Source organism: Kogia breviceps, chromosome 15, assembly GCF_026419965.1.
Source record: "Kogia breviceps isolate mKogBre1 chromosome 15, mKogBre1 haplotype 1, whole genome shotgun sequence".
In the NCBI taxonomy this organism is placed as follows: domain Eukaryota; kingdom Metazoa; phylum Chordata; class Mammalia; order Artiodactyla; family Physeteridae; genus Kogia; species Kogia breviceps.
This window is the reverse complement of record NC_081324.1, coordinates 16,651,791-16,672,318: the sequence shown is the minus strand read 5'-3', so window position 1 is coordinate 16,672,318 and position 20,528 is coordinate 16,651,791. Positions and strand designations below refer to the sequence as shown.

The following is a 20,528-nucleotide window of genomic DNA, read 5'->3' as shown; positions in this document are numbered from 1 at the left end:
GGCACCACCCGTCTTTCAGAGAGAAGTGTAGCATACGCTGGGCATAGGAAGCAGATACGGGAGAGGTGTTACGGAAGATTCCAAGGAGGTTTTAAGCGCTCACAAGGCCCAGCCGCTATTTAGGGCTTCCTTGCTGGGGTGTTGGGGCAGGTGCTGATCCGTGGGGCCCGGGGCTGTGCTCTGTGGTGAGGAGAGCAGCTTTTAAATCTCTACTCCTAAAACCACTCTCCCTGCATCTCATAAGCACCCAGCTGTTGTGTATCCTCCCGGACAGCAACTCCAGTTATTTATCTCTACATTCCACGATTGACTTATAAAGTAATGAATTGTCCATTGAACTAAGTTTGGGCGTCTGTCTGGCCAGAGGCACCTCCCGGCCTGCACCCTCCGCTGAGAAGGCCATTGACGCGGGCTGCAGCCTTCCAGCCTCAATCCCTCCCCTTCATCCCTCCCTCTACCGCCCCTCCCCCGGTATTTGGGAGATTCGAGTGCATTAATTAAATCCTGTGCTTAGATCGAACTGTAACGTTATTCCAATCACATTTATCTTGCAGGCGGCAGAGGAGACGGCAGCCTCGCTGGAAACGCGCTGGGGTGCCTGAGCCGGCGGTCGGAGACGCACGGCGCGCAGCCACATCGCCACGCCGCCGCGCAGACCCTCCATCTTCCTGCTCGGCCTCCCGGCCCGCTCGCCCCTGCCTTGGGGGCCTGGCTTCTCTCTGGGGCTCCTGCCCGCCCCTACGCCCTGGCCCTCCGCGGCTCCCCTGCTCGGTCCCCCTCCCCACCCCCCACCCCCCGGCACATACGCTGACACGCGCGCGCGAACGCTCACACACACACACTCACACACACTGACACGCCAGCGAGCTGCTGGCCGCTCAATGGAGCGCTTTCCCCGCTTTTCCTGATCCCAACACAGCCCGGGATGAGAAATTGCAAAATGGCCCGGGTCGCCAGTGTGCTGGGGCTGGTTATGCTCAGCGTCGCCCTGCTGATTTTATCGCTCATCAGCTACGTGTCCCTGAAAAAGGAGAACATCTTCACCACTCCCAAGTATGCCAACCCGGGGGCGCCCCGAATGTACATGTTCCACGCAGGATTCCGGTGAGTGCGGGCCTCTGAGCGCCCTCAGGTATCTGGTTTATGGGGGCGGGAGGTCAGAGGGGGGTGCTTTGCCTTCTCCGAGACACTTTGGGCAAGAAAACTGCGTGGTCCTGCCATTCCTCTCTCTGATTCTTACACCACCACCCCTCCCGTGCTTTTCTTAAACCCAGAGCCCCTAAAAGCCGTTGTCCTCATCAATGTGATTGCATTCTCGTATTCTTCTTCGGCATCCCTTCCCCCATTTCCAAAATGGGGGGAGGGTTTAAGGAGAATGGTGGTGGAGGGAGAGGCCTTGTGTGTATTTGGGAAGGGGCATGGAGAGATGGACATGCGTTAGGTGAGTGCCTACCCCGCGCCCTTGTCCGCAGACTCCACGGCCGGGCTCCGGGCGGTCCGGGGCGATTTAATGGCGCAGGCGCCGGACTCCTCTTGCGCTCTCCTCCTTTCCTCTCCCCAACCCTTCACCCCATCAAATGATGCGCGGGTCTGTTCTCCTGAAGCCCCTGGGGTATTCGACCTCCATCCTTCCCTCCCTCCCCCGCACACCGCGCCATCGCCCCCCCCCCACGCCACCCGCCTTTCCGGGATTTCTGCAATTCCCCCGCCCTCTGCGGGAAGCGAGCCTCCTAAGGGCCGCCTACCCTCGCCCCAGCTCCAAGTCACCGACGGGCGCAAGGCTGGACTGAGAAGGCTCCGGGCGAAGCTTGGCGCAGCTCGTCGAGAGCCTCTGCCCCAGTGCGCCCCCCCTAGGAGCTCCCCCAGCAGAGCCTCTGAGGGGCGGGCAGCAAATACCGAGTGCACCCTGTGGTCCAGGCCAGGCCAGAACGCGAAACCTAGAGAAGCCCCACCTGGGCAGAGGAGTGTGGAGTTAGCCAGCGGCCTCCAGGGCTGGTCCCCAGTCAGGGGACAGGGAGTGAAACCAGACCTAGGCTCGGGAAGGAAGAGGTTAAGGAAGGAGCCACCCCCAGCCTTCCCCTGGGTCTCCGGTTCATCTGCCCTTTCTACGAAAATCAATCCGGCGGACCGCGGGGGCGGCGCGGGTAGGGCGAGCCGTGGTGCGGCCGCTGTCCGCGGTGCTGACTCCCTGGTCCTCTCCGCGCATCAGCTTCTAGCAGAGCGCCGGGCTCCCGCCCCTGCTCTCCGTAAGACGGCCATTTTATGGTCTTTCCCGCACCCGCAGGGATGGACAATGGAGACGGCTTTCCCTCGTTTCCTTTCTTCCTCCCGGGCGTGTGTGGGGAGCAGAGGTGGACCAGAGGAGAAGGGGCTCTGGGGCGGGATGTAGCCAGCACGTGTTCCAGCCGCCCCCCTCCCCGCCCCGCTCCCAAGCGGCTGGACTTTAATGGCTACCTTGGCTTCCCCTAGCTGAGGCCAGCACGTTTGTCTGTGTACTCGTACTCCTCTCCAGGTCACAGTTTGCGCTGAAGCTTCTAGACCCGTCATTTGTGCCCTTTCCGCATTCTCTGACCCATGAACTCCAAGCCAGACCTAAGTGGACATTTAATCGGACAGCGTTTTTACATCAAAGGTAGGATAGGGGGGAAAGATCCAAAAGGTGTCCTGAATTCTGGAGCTCAAAAACAAAACAAAACGAAATAATACAAAACAACAAAAATCTACACACACACACACACACACACACACACACACACCCCTGCAACCCGAGGTGTATTTGCATTGTCTTCTCGGCCTGACTGAACAAAGGCTGATTAGTAGTAATCTTTTTTAATTTAAATATGTGGTGCCCTCTCATAAAAAGAAAACATCAAAAAGACCGATTTGAATAGAAGGGAAAAAAGGTATTTCCAGTATCCTCCCTAACTTGAGCTTAATTGAGCACCATGATGTATAGTTAACATTATGGCTAATACTGCCAAAGCCGTTTATTTAAATAAATTTTTTTTTAAGTTAAGTACAAAAATACCACGCAATGCATTTTCATTCCTCGACTAGAAAAAAAAATTTTGAATAAAGTAAAAAAGTATTGTGCCACTGAAACACAGAAGACACTACACTTCATCCCTAACAAATTACTGGTGAAAATCTCGGCCCAAATATATGCAGGTATTTTACGGTTTTGGTTTTTTACCTGTTTCTTCTCATCAAACTTTTATAGCTTTAAACATATTGTAAAAGCTACCCGACATTGTTCTTAATTGTCTTGTAGCAGCTTCACTTATACATGAAGGAGTTTTTGTGTGATTTGTGTGGGTTTTTGTTTTGTTTTGTTTGTTTGTTTGTTTTTGAGGTGGGGGGAGAAGGATAAGATTTATACAAAAGTATTTATTCTCCTCAGTGACATCTGGTCAACTCTCAGCAATCCCAGATAAGTCACTTCTCCTTCCTCTTTAGTGGGATTATTATGCTGCCAAATGGAATGTGAGCCATCTACTGTATTCATTAGGGCTATGAATACTTATTTTACAAATACTTATTTTACCACTCTATTTAGGGTGTTGTGTTTTGGTCATAGAATTTCTAGTTATTGCACTCTTTTATTTTAATCTAGTGGTGGAATTAAAACAAATTCAGTAGCTATCCATGGTGTCATGAAAATGTTTACTTGAAAGGTTGACACACAGTCACATGATTATGACTTAAAAGTTTTAAACATTAATTAGAAGTTAGTCCATGACAATAATTGATTAATTCTAAAACTCTGAAGGTTTTTTTTAACTTTCGTGGTTTTAATCCAATATTAATTTTGTAGACAGCCCAGAAATTTTTCATGGGTCGAATACAGGATACCTTTTCCCCGAACATATTTCTGACCCAATAAAAATATTCTTCCCACACTAGGCCATGTGACCCAAATAACCAGTTAGAACAATACTGCCTTCTCAAAACTTCCCTCTTTTTTAATCCACTTAGGTAAGCTTTAATTAACTTTCCCAGTATCACTTTAAACTTACTTTACCTTTGTAACAGTTTGTAAAGAACACTGTTAGTAACTTTGGAAGTTCTGGCTTAAAGCTTTCAGTTTATGTTTCTCTGTATTTTGTCAAATGAAGTAATTTTTTTAAAAATAAGATTCCAGGGAAAATGATGATATGCAAAACATTTAGTTTCATTCCTGCTATTTTTTTTAGGCAAAAGACACAGGAGGTTCAATGTGGTTTCTTAGAACTGAAGAACCTACTAGCAGAGTAACATATGACCGGTCTCTCTTAAATATTTTAAATAGCAGAGACTTTAAGAGGATATGCTTAATTACACGTAATGCTCAACATGAAAGCAACCAGAAATTAGTGCTAAGTATCACCCTTGCCTTGTTTATATCCTCTGAATTCTTAGAATATACACACATTTTCAGGATTTACAATAGCTTCTTTTTCTAAGAATTAGGTTTCTCTAACTTAAATGGGTTTCTATATAATCAAGTAGAAAAATGTTCCTTTTTCATTATTTAAAGGACATTAATGAGATTATCATCTCATTTCTATTAAATATTCAACTACACCCACCACAATTACCATTTTCATATTTTAATAATAGATAGTACCATACTGACTCATATCTGTTTGGCTCTTATTTGGACACCAGTGGTGTTTGATATTCCTTGAACGCTGCAGTCCAATAGCAAACAAGTAGTCCCTAGTTACAAACTCTTAGTCACCAATGTTTGTGCATTAATGTGAGCTCTTTGGGGCCTGTGTAAATTGTCTTCCTGTATTTCCTGACACAGTTTGGCCTATGCCTCCCCCTTGATCAAATACACTTTTCAGGTAGAGCAGAAAACCAAAGAATTGGCAGCTAATAACCATAAATTACAACATTTACAAGCTTCAAAGAACTATACCCAGAATTTGAGAGTCTAGCACATGTTTGTAAATTCTGAAGCAGTTCTTCCTTCAATTATGAATGTATAATCTTTCTTGGGTTCGGTGCCTATGGTTCTTGTCTAAATGAAATAGCATAAGACATAAGATGGAAAATCAGTTCTTTTGAATGGGATATATTTAATGAATTTCTTTTTATTTTAGGCAAGAAATTCTTCAGCATGTCGATATAATAAAAAATTTTTCTTTGACCAAGAATAGTGTTCGGATTGGACAACTGATGCACTATGATTATTCCAGCCATAAATATGTTTTCTCTATTAGCAATAACTTCCGATCGCTGCTTCCAGATGTGTCACCCATTGTGAATAAGCATTATAATATTTGTGCTGTGGTTGGAAATAGTGGGATCCTGACAGGGAGCCGGTGTGGACAACAAATAGATAAGTCAGATTTTGTTTTCCGTTGCAATTTTGCCCCTACGGAGGCTTTCCAAAGAGATGTTGGAAGGAAAACCAACCTTACCACCTTCAACCCCAGCATCCTGGAAAAATATTACAACAATCTTTTGACCATTCAGGACCGTAACAACTTTTTTCTCAGTTTAAAAAAGCTCGATGGGGCCATTCTTTGGATCCCTGCATTTTTCTTCCACACTTCAGCAACTGTTACCAGGACACTAGTTGACTTTTTTGTTGAACACAGAGGTCAGTTAAAGGTCCAACTGGCTTGGCCTGGAAATATAATGCAACATGTCAACAGGTGTGTATATTTTATTGCCCTTAACTCATACCCTACCAGATGGCAAATCAATATTGTAATCTCTTGGGGGTGGTAGCGAACGGATCAGTTAGTTGTGGCGGTTAGCTTAGTACTTTAGAATGAACGCTTGTGTTTTGTAATGAATGAATGGATCATTCTAGGTAAGAAGTTCAGTCTCCTACCCCAGCTGGTAACCAAGTGTCAAATAGAGGGACTGGTGTTTCATCACCTTCTCCTCTCCATTCCCTGTCCCCTTCCTTGGTGGTAAGCCTAACAAGCAGTCATGGAAATCACCACAAATCAATAATTTTCTCTTAAAGGATAGCCATGTCCCAATAATGCCAATGACTAAAGTGGACAAATCAATTGGTTTTTTTAAAGATGCAATTGACTTTAAATGTTCCTTTTTATTTGATATTTGGGTGTTTTGTAGATGTCCAAGATTAGAAAACCACCTAGACAAATCAAAATTGTATCATCTGCTTCTATTATTCGAGATTTGAGTGCCAAAACATGTGAAAAGTATTTTATCAGCTCAACATTATCCCTTGTAATTTGAAAGACAGATTAACCAGGATGCAATATTTTTGTCTAGTCCGATAAGTCTTAACTCTGGCTGTACCTTAGAATCACTTGGACAGATTTAAAAAATACTCTTGCCTGGGCTCTGATTCAAGAGATTCTAATGTAATTTGTCTGGTGGGGGAGGAGAGAGGCTCAGGCACTTGGTATGTCTTAATAACTCCCCAGCTGATTCTAATAGCAGCCAGAATTGGGAGCAGGCATTTGTAAAATGCAGGGCATTTTATGAAGCAAGATTAATTGCAGAATTTTTTTCTTTAAAAAATCTGAGGAAAGTGCCTCAACTCTAATTTCCCCTATGCGAATAGCCCCAGTGTCCTGACATACTGTCCAGATGTTACTGCAAGTTAGAGTGGGTTCTAGGAGGTCTGGTAAACAAGGATTGTACAATTTTTATCCCACGGTAGATGAGTACATAGTAGTGTATCCTGTAGTCCTCTAAAGTCTTCCAAATTCAATATCTGTGCAGTTGACCTCCCATATAAGGAGGAATTATCGTGTAATCAACTGGTATGTTGATCACCCGAACAGGTAGGGTGATGCCAGAATTTACAGTCCACACTGGAACCTCTCCTTTGAAAGAAAAGGGGCACTATTAACAATTACAACAAAGACAATAGGCAAAAACTGGGACTGTTCCAGTTTCCCAGGATGTATGGTTACCTTCTTAAGAGGTAATATAACCCAAATCCTAAGTTTAAAGATGCATTAACTGAGGTACAAAGAATGAGTTATTTACCCAACATCACTGCCCAAAATGGGCAGAACCAGAATTAGAAGCCAGGCCTCCTGCCAACCTGCCCTGTGGTCTTTTGACCTCATCGTTTTGCTCCCCTCTTGCTCTATTTGAGTACAGCTGTACCAAAAGAAACATCAGAAGCCATTCTAACTCCTTAGGTAAGAATTTTAAAACAAAGTCTGAACTTCTGAATTTCACCTGGAAGGGAAATGTCCACGTGAAGCCTTCAGGTAGTGAAGAAGGAACTGCATGTGATAGAACCTTCAGGAAGCGGCCTGTGTGGCCCACCTGGCCCCCAGCCTTTCAGCAGCTCGGGCTTGAACATGCTGGTTCAATGAAAGCTTGGAGGAAGTACAGTCCATGGAAACCTGATTCATGAACACTTTGATTATGCCTGCACAGCCAGCCATAAAGGCACACGTGTGTACATGCACACACACACACACACACACACACACACACACACACACCCTCACTCCACAGCAGTCTCAGATATTTCGCAGTTTAGGTAGGAAGGCTTCAAATTACTATCTAAACATGGAAGGAACAACCACCATAATTTAGCATTTTTTAAAATTCAGAAAGTGTGTAAATACTTTTCTTAGGTTCTGGCACGCCAGAGGAGGGCTTGGGAGCATTTGGTTAAGACAAAGGAACAGGGAATGTGATTTTTTTACAAGCGGGTAGAAAAAAGATAAGGCCCTGCAATCTTTCCAAACCCAGGAAGACAGATTTAATCTCTAAGTTGGAATAAGGAAGTAACAGAGGAGGTCCCCTTTGATTAAACAACCTTCTCCCTAGCCCAAGGGCCCTTTATGTGTGAGAAGCATAGTCATTTTCACTGGTGGGCTTTCATGGCATCACCACTGAGTCAGAGACAGCACTCTTTAGGACAACCCAGAGCAGGGATGGCTTCAAACATGTGTGACTTCTATAGTAACACACGAGCGCACGCTTAGAAAGGCCGACGCTTGGTTTAAAACTCTGCTGTTGCCCTCTTGAAATTCTCAATAATTTTTGAAGTAAGGGCCCACATTTTCATTTTGCACGGGGTCTCACAAATTATGTAGCCAGTCCTGCCCTGAGGTGTTTTGTGGTCTAAAAGACAGATTCAAAGCAAGTAATGGTTAAGTTACCTGGATAAATTCACTTCCCAAACCAGTCACAGTGACCCATCTGACCAAAACCTTCAACACTGGCCTCTGAATCCACCTGTACTTATTGTTCCACAGGTACTGGAAAAACAAACATTTGTCACCCAAACGGCTGAGCACAGGTATTCTTATGTACACCCTTGCGTCAGCAATATGTGAAGAGATCCACTTGTATGGATTTTGGCCTTTTGGATTTGACCCCAACACAAGGGAAGATCTTCCGTACCATTACTATGACAAAAAAGGAACCAAATTTACTACCAAGTGGCAGGAGTCCCACCAGCTGCCTGCCGAGTTTCAGCTGTTGTACCGAATGCACGGGGAAGGGCTCACCAAGCTGACTCTGTCACGCTGTGCCTAAGAACTGCGAACAGGAAGTGCCAAATGGCTGATTTAAAAGTGCCCCAACTCACACTGAATAGTCGACAGAATAGAACCCTAGAAAACTTCTTATAAGGATTGTCTGCCACTTAAAAGGAAAGATGTCTTCTCCCCCTTTTGCACTGCTCTTTTAAGGGTCTTAGCAGGACAGATGCTTGGAAGCCACCTGACTTAAACTTGATTGATAAAGGGAATGTTGCATTTGGAACTATGCTGCTAACGAAATGGTCTGAAGTATTTTCATGTTTGTATTTTAATAATAAACTGCCTCCCATTTTTTATGAGGATTAGGGCTGTAGTTTCTGCAGCTTTGCTCAGATACAGTCCTCGTAATCAGTGGCCTCTGGCCAATTTGAGCAGGATTTTCGTTTTGCCTGGGTGGGATCAGACTCTTTAAAAGGATAACATAAAAGACTGGCTTGCGTATATTGTCTCTCTCTCTCTCTCTCTCTCCCTCCCCACCGCCCCCCCAACCACTCCCATGACCCCCACCCCCACCGTGGAGTTTAATATTTTTGCTAGGAATCCTATTGAAATAGCTTTGCTTGTATGTCTTGCATCTGTAATTGATATGTTCAAGGCTCTGGGTAACTTTGATATTTCATGACAAACTGAGCAAATCATGATGGGGATCTCCTTATGATTACTTTTATAAGAAATGCCTCTTATGAAGTTCTCACTAGTCCGTGAAGTCATTCTACAGCAGCGTGGTTCCTCTCTGGCGAGAGGTGTATAATACAGTACATCTTTCACTACCACGAAGGAAGCCTAGGTCGTGGGCAGCATCTCATCCCTTGGCGTGAGGGCTGTTACGGCAGATCACTTTGTTGCCACGTCTGCAGGGCATTGCAGCCTGGGTTTAGTGCCTCCCACAGTCCCAACCCGAGCACTGGGCTGGGAATTCTCTCAGAATATAGAGGCAAGGAGTCAGCTTAAGACCTGGAACTTATAGGAAAAAGGAAGCAGACGAAGGAGAAGACTTAGAAGTTGTTATGGATCCTGTATCCCCTGAAGTGTTGTGACTATGCTTAGGGCCTCTGAGAACCAGCAGGGTTAAAGCAGAGTAGATGCTCTGAGGCTGGCCATGTCCCCATGTGAATAGCACTGAGGCGAGGTCATCTTGAGTATCACTGTGTCCGTCAGCACTGCTCCAGAACTTCAAGACAATCGTAGACACCAGATACTCCCTCTTGGATCTATACACCTACAAATTAAGCATTTCAAAAGGAAAAGCCACTGTGTAGTGGCAAGATTGGTACTAAACAAACCCTTGGAATTGGAGATGTATAGGCCTCCTGCAGAGGAATTCACTAGCCGTTCTCTTTTCCATTATTTCAGCCTTAGGAGTAGAAATCACATCACTCCTGTCCCTGGCTTTTCACTGAGCAGCACTTTGTTCTTCCAGTTCAGCCCAACGCCTGGCCAAGTTGATGTTAAATTTTAATAAGAGTTTCTTTCTTCTTTCCAAATGCCAGTCAAGCACAGTTATAATACATTTAGGTGGGGTAGCTTGTTCTTTTCCAGAAATCTTCATCTAGATTGCTTGTAATGTTACAAATACCGTATCAAATAATCACCATAGCTCAGTAATCAGCTCACTGCCCCTCCCTGAGAAGGTGTCATCACGCCTGAAAGCGAACCAAATTCAGTAAGGAAGACTCAGTCCTTACACTCATGTCTGCCTGGTCCTACAGGGGGCTGTTTCATTCTAATTGTTTTCCAGAAAGCTAATCAGAGCAGGTTACGTAGATCCAGTACTAACCAGTGAAAGAAAATTCATACAGGTTCAAACGTGTTACCAATTGTGACACATCTCACAATGTTGTATGAACGGCGATCATCCAAACAGACAGGAAAAAAATAGGAATAGATGGTTTGAAAAGGGAAACACCAAAACAGCTCGATATTTGAAATAATTAGAAGGGGAGATATTAAAAACATTTTAATCTTCAATGGTATAATTTGATGGGCACCGAAACCACATGCTTATGCCCTATCACTTTAAAGAGGAAAGTACTACAGTTCTCGTGCTGTTCTCTGTTAGGGTCACTGAGAGATGGGTAACTGACAGGGGTGTTTAGTTGGCTCTTCCTGAGCACTTAATTCATTTGGTTACAGCTAAGTGATATTAACGCCAATATTATATGAGCCAGCTTCTGACTCTGGACTTTTAATCCCAATGTGCCCATTAGATTTCACTAAATATAAATATGTAGACACTGAACCGGGAAGGTTAAAAGAGCAAAAGACCAAAATCCCTAAAACCAGTTAATTGTCTATTAGTGGACCATTTAAATTAGATCTCATCAGAATGGCAAGTTTGAGGATTTTTTCTTTTACGTACAGGGAGATTTTGTAAATCTCACTTCACTCTTGGCTCCATTTTAACCTGGAGTGAGAGGACTTTGGCATCTCCCGACATCATTTCATCCATCACTTTCAAAAAACTCAAAATGTTGAAGAAACAGACCTGTCTCCCAGGACTAGAAGAACTTAGAGAGATCAGGCTCAACCCATGTTTCCAGGTAGGACTTCCTGGAGCTGATCCAAAAAGACCATACTTCCCTTTTCTTTAAAAAACTCTGTAGAAAATCCCAAGTCCTCCCATAGTGGTTAACCACAATTCTCATAATTATAAATTCTTTATATGCAGCCTATATCCTCCTTTTGCAAAAATTAGATTCAATATGTGAGTAAAGCATTTATCCCAGTTTTCGGCATGTAGTCAGCTCTCGATAATATATGGCAGCTTTTACTGTTATTTTTATTGTTAGTTATGCCCTTGACCTATAGTTCCAGCATAGAGAAAAACAGCCTCTAGCTGATCATACAAAAACTCTTCTTGTTTTTAAAGACCGTTTCAAAGATTAAACCTATATAACCACTGTCACGACCGAAAGAGTTGGTGGGTCCCATGAGTCCAGGTTAGAAAGGCAGTGGTGTAAGTAGCCAGAACTCCCGGGGCTGTGTGGTTAAGAGCAGGGAATTGGGCAGACGGGCCTTTTGGGTCCTCCCTCCTGATTCAGCTACAGGTGCAAACCCGTGGCATTTGCATTGCCCTTGCTTTATTGGTTCTAGGTTAAGTGCATCCTTTTGTCAGAATCTTTCCTCTTTTCAGATACTCACGGCAGAGCCCACCCCCAGCTATTGGAATACATATCACCATAAAGCCCCCAAGTCTGTCTACACATGACACCAATACAAATGACCAATTCACTTGCAGAGGAAAAAAACCCCACAAACATTTAGCCACCTGTTTAATGCTAGTCCCTCAGTTTTCATCAGTTGTTCTGAGTGTCATGTGCAGACATGCAGATCCAGGCGAGACAGAGTTAAAGTGTGGTATTATGAATCCCTCCCAAACCCAGAAAACATTCCCCATATTTGACAATTAAACATCTATGCTTCCTCCGCCTTTGCTCCTGTGTCTTAACTGTCCTTGATCATTGTACAAGTGCCGTGCATTTAGTAGTGTGTATGCCTAGCAGCGTTGACTGTGACCACTGTGCTTTCTGCGTGTAACTTTGATGTCAGGCACTGACCATGGGGTTACCAGCCAGGATGTGCAAAAGAAGAGGCTCCCAGGCCTCCAGTTATCCAGGAGTAACCTAACAGTGGGGAAGCTGAGGAATGGAAGAGCATTTCTTCTGACTTAGGGCAAATTACTAATTATTAGACACTCACAGACAGTAAAGAGGTGTTGGCTTGAGGGCAAAGGTAGCAGGGACAGAATTCTAGAGCCCTAGGACGCTGGAAATGGAAGAGCCTTTGAGTAGCTCTAGTCCTAATTCTTGACTTTCCACATGAGACATGGAGAAACAGAAAGGTTAAGTGATTTTCCCAAGATTGCACAGGAACTCGGTAGAGAGATTCTGACTCCTCATCTAGTACTTCTTGGCTATCAGCATCAATAAAAATGGGCTCAAAGGGAAAGTGATTATGGTCTTGAGTTCACAAGGCACAGAAAATAAGTTAGAAAAGCTGTAAAAGAGGAAAAAAGATTCTCCCCCGACCAAAAAAAAAAATATTATTTCTCCATGCAAAATGGAAAAGGAGATGCTTGCCTAGGTATACAACAGTCCACTGGTAATAACCCACATTCTCCCCTATAATGAGAGGAAACCTACTTGGTAAATCATGATTCAGATAAATCTGGTAAATCACAATTCCGTTACTGACGGTTCCCAGTTGACAGATAGACTCTTATCTAATAATCTATTCATCTTAATAAAATCGTGTTTTAGTAATACGTATATGTAATTTAAAAGTTGAATACTGAAGATGGTTATGTACTTCTCCACATGTATAATTTTCAGTTGAGGCCTCCTGAGGTAAAAATACATTTTGTCAATGCCTCCCATATTATAAGTAATTTCAACAGCAGACTCCACATTATTGCATTTAGTTCAATATGCTAAGAAGATGTACAAATAACAATGAATAATTTGGGCTGGGTCTTCATGTGCAAAATGAGAGACATAGCAATGTTCTGTATAATTCTGGATCCTTAAGTCCTTTTCCCCTCAGTTGTTTGAATGTGCCAGGCAAAAGTTCCTGTTTAGCCTCTACTTCTCCCTGAACGTGTAGAACTCTGCTTTTGCTTACAAAGAAAGTTGGGGTTATGTGTATGTGGCTGAAAAGCCCAGATGGAGGATCACAGGTGCTGGGGGCTCAGAGCCCCTGGGCCACCTGATGGACCCGTCTGGGCTCCGTGGCCCAGTTAATCAAGGCCACAGGTGAGTTGATACCACGGACCAAAATGACAAACTATGCCTCTCTCCACACTTTGATTGCTTTGCCACATAGATACAACATTTGAAATGGGAAACATTTTAGAATGTCATTATTGTATTATGCAGTATTTCTCAAAATTACTTTTTATTGTGATGACTTATTATTGAAGATATATGTGTTTGAACAGGTGTTTTTATCCTCAGTGAAGCTCACTCTCTTGTTGTTAATTGCAATGGAATCACAGTGAAGAGCCCATCATAGAATAACTGACTCCAATTTAAGATTACAACGGGGTTATGGGGTGAGGAACTGGATTATGCTACCGATCCGCCGACAAGCAAAGCCGAATGACAGGAGAAGCTAATACAATCCCTGCTCCCCACCCCAGACCTTTGACTCAGAATGTCCTGGAATAAGTCCAGCTTACAAAGATTCCCGGGTGATTCTGTTGTGGCCACAATTTGAGAAACAAAAGTACAGAGCAAAGTCGTATATACCATGTTGACCAAAGTAGTTGAATGCCTATCACTCCTTATGCAGTTAATATCAGATCTGTTCCCTGGAGTTATCATGGCAATATAGACACAGTCTTAGCGACTCAACCATTCAACTATTTTGGCTAAACTGACCAGTCACTAATTGGTAAGTGAACAGTTACTGGTTAATTTAGTCAGAATGGATGCAAGCCTGAAGACAGTCAGAGCGGGAAACATAGCTTTAACATACTTTACCTCAAGGCCAGCTCTTTATGTTTCACTCTTTATATTTCAAACTAAGAGACAGAACTCAGGTCACTCATATTTATAAATAGATAGACTGAGAAACAGGGAAGTTAAACGATTCATTCAGATTCTACTTAGATGTCATTCCCAGAGCGTAAAATATTGCTCAAGTGGTCTGATCTCTCAACTCCCAGGTAATGCCCCAAGTGCACACATCTTCGGGTTAAAATGAAACCAGTCAAAAAAGAAAAAAAAAAAATCAAGAAGCTAAAGTTCTAAGACCAAGTGAGTATAAGAGAGGTGGCCAGTTGGCACTGGCTGCCTTGTGCCAGCCTCTGTTGAATGAGGTGCCTCCACCCTAATGAAGCTGTGGCCAGGCTCCTTACTATAGCTGTGCACATGAGAAGCCTTTAATCATCAGAGATACTAAAGATCTCCTTTGACTTCCTTTCTGCGGGGTTAAGAGACAGCTTTAGCTCTTTGGTGTGCTGCTAAATGTTTAACAACTGGCTATGAAGAATGATGAAGCCCTGATCTGTAGGACTTGCCAGTTTCCATGCTGTAAATACTCTCATCATAGACAATTTCAAACTACTAACTTGATGTCATCCAGCTGAAAATGTCACAATATGTTCTCAAGAGCCACTATGAGCTGGCTCCAGCACAGCACTGCCTGAACCATTTCTGAGTCAGTGACGCCAAATAGGAGGACTCTGTGCGCAGCGGGGGCCCTTGGGGGTCCCTCGCTTTGGAGGGGGGACCTCCAAGGGCCCCCGCTCCGCACAGAGAGGCTTTTCCACCTTGATCAATTCTACTAACTTTTAGTATATTATTGGTCCTTGAGGCTAAGGACCCTAAGGTGTTCAAAATACTCCCTAGACATGTGACTCTTAGGAAGCACTCAACAGACTCCTCAGAACCTTAGGAAAGTACTAGCCACCGCTTGTCTGATGTCTCAAGTTGACCTTCCAGGTAAACATTCTTTAACTGCCAGTTGAAACCACATTTGGCTGATCTTTTCTTACATCCTATAGTCCATTGCCTGTTTCCCCAGTTCTCTAATTTTCTCTGTCCTCTCCTCAACCTTCTGGCACAAGATTGACAGGCATCCAGAAATTAGCACCTGCAAAGGAGCAGGGGAAAAAACAAGACATCCAATATGCTTACCTGGACCCATTACACCTGGAGAGGCTCCGTAGTTCAAATGTCTCTACCTCACCAGGGGGACACTCAGCTAAGCATCATGCCCATACCTGGGGCTTGAGTATGCACTCGGCTGGGCTTTATTTGCACTCAGAAAATTCCTAGTGGGCTAAAAACACCACTAAATAAGAATACTACTGGGAAAACTGTAAAGGAAGGCACCATATGATGCCTTGCCCTTAGCTAAGCTAGTGTAAGGCTGGACCCTGAAAAAACTACCAGAAAACATTTGGCCACTGCAGTCCCTCGGCATTGAGCATGACTTTCCTTCTTCCTCACCACTAGTTATAACTGAAAGCCCTATTTCCTGAGTATCTAGAAATCAGATACCCTAGTGAGCCACAGAACAAGCTTTGTTTGCAAATTAAAGGTTTTCTGATGTAAGTCATTCTTAGGTGGGTTTAATTAAATCCTTTGGAAGGTAATGCTGGAAAAAAAATGTACTTAATTCCTTACAGTAAGTGGCAAGAGGTTTTTATTCTGCGTGTAGTAAATCAAAAACAGATCATAAAGGACTAAATCTACTTTCCTTGCTGTAGTAAAATATCCTATAGGTTCTGTAAAACCTTTCTGGACTGTGAATCTTTGAAGCTCAACTTGGACATTTTCTATATTATGTTCCAAAGGCCAGGGTATGCCTCTGTTTTCTGTTCTTCTTAACAGTTACCAAAATGAGCTTGTTTCTCTATACTTAACACACTACATTTTATTTTAACTGAGTCAGGTACATGTTACAATGTTTTCTTCTGTATTCAGAACAATTTGCATGGAGCCTGGGTACAAAGTAGGCCTTCATCCTCTGGCTCTTTTCTGGACACCAAAGAGGTTAAGTCCATAGTTACAAAGAGAAGGGATTTGACAGTAGCCCCCATTTTATTATGAATAAATTGACAGCTAAACCAGCATTGAGGAACCAGCCACCTCCATAACATCTTTAGCTGGGGAGGGTGGGGAGAAAATCTGGTAGATAACGGGACAGAGGTTTGGTCAATGTGTGTAGGTGAAATAAAGTCATTTAATTATTTTCAAAAAGGAAGGGGAGATTTCCCTCTGAAATCTAGAATCCAGACCATTTTGCAAGACTTAGTATAATTGGTACCCGTGAGAGAAATACTCTTTAACCCCGTTTCAAGATCCAGATCTGAGCCCTTACTAGGCAGAAAGCAGCCTTATAGCCAAGAACCCTGGCAGGGGTTTATTGATGGTTGAGATCCAAACACGGGACATCAGCAATTAGCAGTGAAATTCACCCAGGACACAGAACAAAAATACCATGGTTTACCCAATGCTGCTTCACCTACTCACATAGGACAGTGACCTAAGTCCACAGCAGAGCTTCACAGACCTAGACATTCACTCAGGCCTAGATTCTAGGTGAGCATCCTCAACATGGACATGAGACGACTGAGATTCAAAGTAGGAAGCTTATCTGCCCAGCTAGTTAACTGGAATTAGAGTCTGGGTCTCCCCACCACTGATTCTACTACACCACACCATACTGCTTCCGTTCTTTAGAAGGGAAGGTGACAATCCATCGTGAAAGCATAAATCAGAAAACAAGGCAAAAGAATGTTTATGGTATCTTCTCTCATTTAACTACTGGTTTCACCGTTTCATTTTAGCATCATTTTAAGGAATGTTATATCAGTGTAGGATGAGTAACAACGTTCTTTATAGTGTAATGATGGAACCAAAAGGTCAAAAGGTAGGAGAACAGTGAATGTAAGTTATTAAAGAAATGGGGAGGCAGCATGTGTCAGGGAAGATAAGTGCTTCTTGTGCTGTCATAACCATGGAGCCCTCCCCCCACGCACCGAGTCCATTTGTTCTGGAAATGCTACTTTATGCTGAGAGACTGGCATTGAAGACTTCACTCCTTCCCAGCTAAATCAGAAGACCTCTTGCTCTTTGGAAGAAGCTTCAACCCTTAGGACCCAGACTCACATCTCTTGTGAGAGGCAGCCTCAGCTGCTCTTAGAAACAAGCTGCCAGACTGACAGGGCCATGGAGACCTAAAGGAAGCCAGCATGCTGGACTGAGGAACATGTAAATAACCTCCTGCCTTCGTGGTGAACAAGGACAATCATCTTTTTCTTTTGTAAAGGTAATCGCGTGTATATTGTGACTGTAGTTTATGGAGAAAATGCAATGATTTGCTTCAACAGCTCCCCAAATGTACCTGTTAAGTGTGAATGTGCCTGCCTCATTGCCTCGTGTGCCAAACACAGTACCGAATGCGTTGTTTTTAAATAAACTGTTTTATCGTGCACTGGAAAACAATGCTCGTTGTCTCTGTCCCATTCTGAAGACCCCACCACAGCCACACACATAGCCACACACACACACACACACACACACACACACACACTAACACACTGCATCCAACGAAGACATTAAATGCATCCTCCTTTCTTCATTCCCTGTGTTTTGAAGAATTCTCCTTGGAGATTTGTAGAACTCCAGAAAGGCTGAGCTTGGCTGTCTACGGCCATGAACTAGCCTCAAATACTAATAGCTCCCCGATGCCCAGTTTTTCCCTAGGTCCTTTAAATGCAAATCATGCAACAGGCCTTAACATTGTTAATAATATACATTACTTTTGAATATTACAGTCACATACATCATTTTATTTCATCACTAATCAGGTGAGAGAGGGATGCTTAAGGACTTGGTTCATGCTGCACTGTTAGTGGCAGAGTTAAAATGAGAAACTGACTCTCAGTCCAGGGCTCTTTTCTTTGCATCTTCACACCATTCCAGTCACTCTTTAGACCGTCTGCCCTGAACGCCCCCATCAGCCTCCATCCCCTTACCCTGTGTTATTTTGTTCAAAGTATTTTCTTTCCTCACTTGAAATGATAGCATTTATTTATTTATTCATAGTTTTTTCTGTGTCTCCCACTATATTATAAACTCTACCTTCTCCGAAACAGATAAATTTGCCTGCTTTAATCAGCCTATGCCCCCAGTGCCCAAACAGTGCTAGGAACTTAGTAGGCTATCGATTTATATTTGTTGGCGGGCTGGCTGGCTGGATACACCATAGAGTCTGACTATCACTTCTACTTATTTTTACCTCCCTTCCCATCTTTGTGCCCACACCACAGACACCCAAAGTCCTCAGTCTGCTCCGACTCTGCTGCCTCAGCACCATGAATAAGTATTTGTTGACTGAACGAATGAACAGTCCCAGAATTGTTTTTCTCAATAACTGTGCTCCAACATTAAGAATGTCCCAGGGCTTCCCTGGTGGCGCAGTGGTTGAGAGTCCGCCTGCCGATGCAGGGGATGCGGGTTCATGCCCTGGTCCGGGAGGATCCCACATGCCGCGGAGCAACTAAGCTCGTGAGCCATGGCCGCTGGGCCTGCGCGTCCGGAGCCTGTGTTCCGCAACGGGAGAGGCCCGCATACCGCAAAAAAAAAAAAAAAAAAAAAAAAGAATGTCCCAGCATATTAATGCACCAAAGCGCACCCTGATCGTAATTTTAAGCAAAAGGAGAACTTATGTAGGGTAAAAAAAATACAGTATGGTTGGAAAGACCCCCACCTTCGGTAAACAGGGTTGCATCAGAGAGGGTTTGTTGCAGTACTCTCTAAATCAAATCAAAAGTCCTTAACGGTCACTTATGTATAACACCAGGCAGGATAGGAACAGGATACGAAATGAGCAAAATCACAATGCCCCTCCTGAAGGAACTTAAAAGTCTTACTGGGGAAATAGTTCAACACATTACAGGGGAATATCATTTACCCTATGCAGTTCCAGGGAATGCTGGGATGCAGGTGACAGAGAGAAAGGGAGAGGCAAACAGAGGAAAGGATGCCCCATTAAATTCGAGTGAAGGCAGCAAAAACTTTAGACACCAGATGTAATACTCAGGGCTTATATTTTTTGAAAACTACTTGACAAGCTGATGATTCCCCCTATCACCTCTCACAGAGAAGGGGTTAAGTTATTCTAAAACAAAACAAAACACTTCACAAACTTCAGCAAAATGGGAAATTGACACCAAGCTTATTGCAGGCTCTTTTTGCCTGGGGCCAATTGGTACAAATTAAATTTTAAAAGTAGAATTTTTTTTCCCTAAGAAAATGCACTACCACAGCTTGACCAAGACAGAAAATTAAAGAAACCCCACCTATAAAAGGGCCAACTTGACCCAAGGCTCCCAGGTCAGTAAGGCAGTCAGCTTTCTGCATTAGTCTAAGCAAGAGTGTGGGCTCCTTCTCCAGCAGGCCTTCTACAGGGTCCAAAGGCCCGGGGTGGCCCATACCACCCTCAATAGCTGAGGTATCCCCCATTTTGAGTACGCTATTCTCAGTGAGTAAGTTAGCTTGATGAACAGGCTGCTCTGAACACTATCTCATACCACTCAGAATATCATAGGTGACCAGGAACTTAGACAATGCTCTGGTTTCCAAATGAAGAAACCAAGGCTTAGGAGTTAAAGTGACTTATCTAAATGTATTGTCCTAGTGAGCCACATTTTAAGTACTTTATCAATTTTCTGGGATGCAAACAACAGTTATTTTTATATCAACTAACAATTCTCAATTCTAAATGAAAATATTTGAAAGGAAAATCTGTTCATTTTAACTTTTTTCTTATTATTATAAAAATATTCTTTGAAAAAATATTAGAAAATAGAGATAAGCAAAAGAATATTAAAAAATACCTAAAACTTTCACCTGTTTTTGAGTGTGTGTTTGTTCTAAACCATGCATACTGTTGCGTCCTTTTGATTTTTCTCCGCTTAAAAATATATCAAGAACAGCTTTCCATGTTATTAAATATTCTTTGATAGGCTCACAGAATGGAAGCTGTATCTTTTTTTTTTTTGCGGTACGCGGGCCTCTCACTGTTGTGGCCTCTCCCGTTGTGGAGCACAGGCTCCGGACGCACAGGCCCAGCGGCCATGGCTCACGGGCCCAGCCGCTCCGTGGCACGTGGGATCTTCCCGGACCGGGGCACGAACCCGCGGACTCTCAACCACTGCGCCACCAGCAAAGCCCGAAGCTGTATCTTATTTAACCAATTCTCCATTGTTGTTTCAAATTTAAGTTTGCGTTCTTTGCCATTTTTCTTTGCTGTAAACAGTGCTTTGATGAACGTCTTTGTAACTGAATGTTTGAACATCAATGACTGTTTCCCTGTATAAATCCCTTTAAATGGATTTTCAAGAGGTATGACAAATTTTTGTAAGAGAAGTCTTTTTCAAAGCCAGTCAGAAATGTTCAAGTAGAAGTTCAATGACCAAATTTTTTCATCTTTGTTTCACAAGAAAAGTTTAAAAGGCTTTAAAAAAGCAAAAAGGTTAGGAGGAAAGCATGCTTCATCAATGAGGATGACTCCTCAATAGAGAAGTAA

At 43.5% G+C, this 20,528-nt stretch overlaps 1 protein-coding gene across 2 annotated transcripts; it reads left to right on the top strand.

Moving 5' to 3' along the window:
• Positions 1–376: 376 nt before the first annotated feature.
• Positions 377–17,440, top strand: ST8SIA3 (ST8 alpha-N-acetyl-neuraminide alpha-2,8-sialyltransferase 3). Of its 2 annotated transcripts, none has more exons than XM_059040979.2 (4): positions 377–1,104; positions 2,513–2,632; positions 5,088–5,645; positions 8,199–17,440. In XM_059040979.2, the coding sequence occupies exons 1-4, from the start codon at positions 926–928 to the stop codon at positions 8,479–8,481; spliced, it is 1,140 nt and encodes a 379-aa protein (XP_058896962.2). In that variant the 5' UTR covers positions 377–925; the 3' UTR covers positions 8,482–17,440. The 2 variants fall into 2 exon arrangements, with proteins under 2 accessions (XP_058896962.2, XP_066870759.1); XM_067014658.1 differs by lacking the exon at positions 377–1,104 and adding an exon at positions 1,199–1,441.
• Positions 17,441–20,528: the final 3,088 nt, after the last annotated feature.

What these genes read in the sequence shown, in the direction of transcription:
- ST8SIA3 (XM_059040979.2), top strand. Translation starts at nt 926, where the DNA reads ATGAGAAATTGCAAAATGGCCCGGGTCGCCAGTGTGCTGGGGCTGGTT. An exon ending in ATGTTCCACGCAGGATTCCG is followed by an intron (nt 1,105 to 2,512) that starts GTGAGTGCGGGC and finishes ACTCCTCTCCAG; the next exon opens with GTCACAGTTTGCGCTGAAGC. An exon ending in ACAGCGTTTTTACATCAAAG is followed by an intron (nt 2,633 to 5,087) that starts GTAGGATAGGGG and finishes TTTTTATTTTAG; the next exon opens with GCAAGAAATTCTTCAGCATG.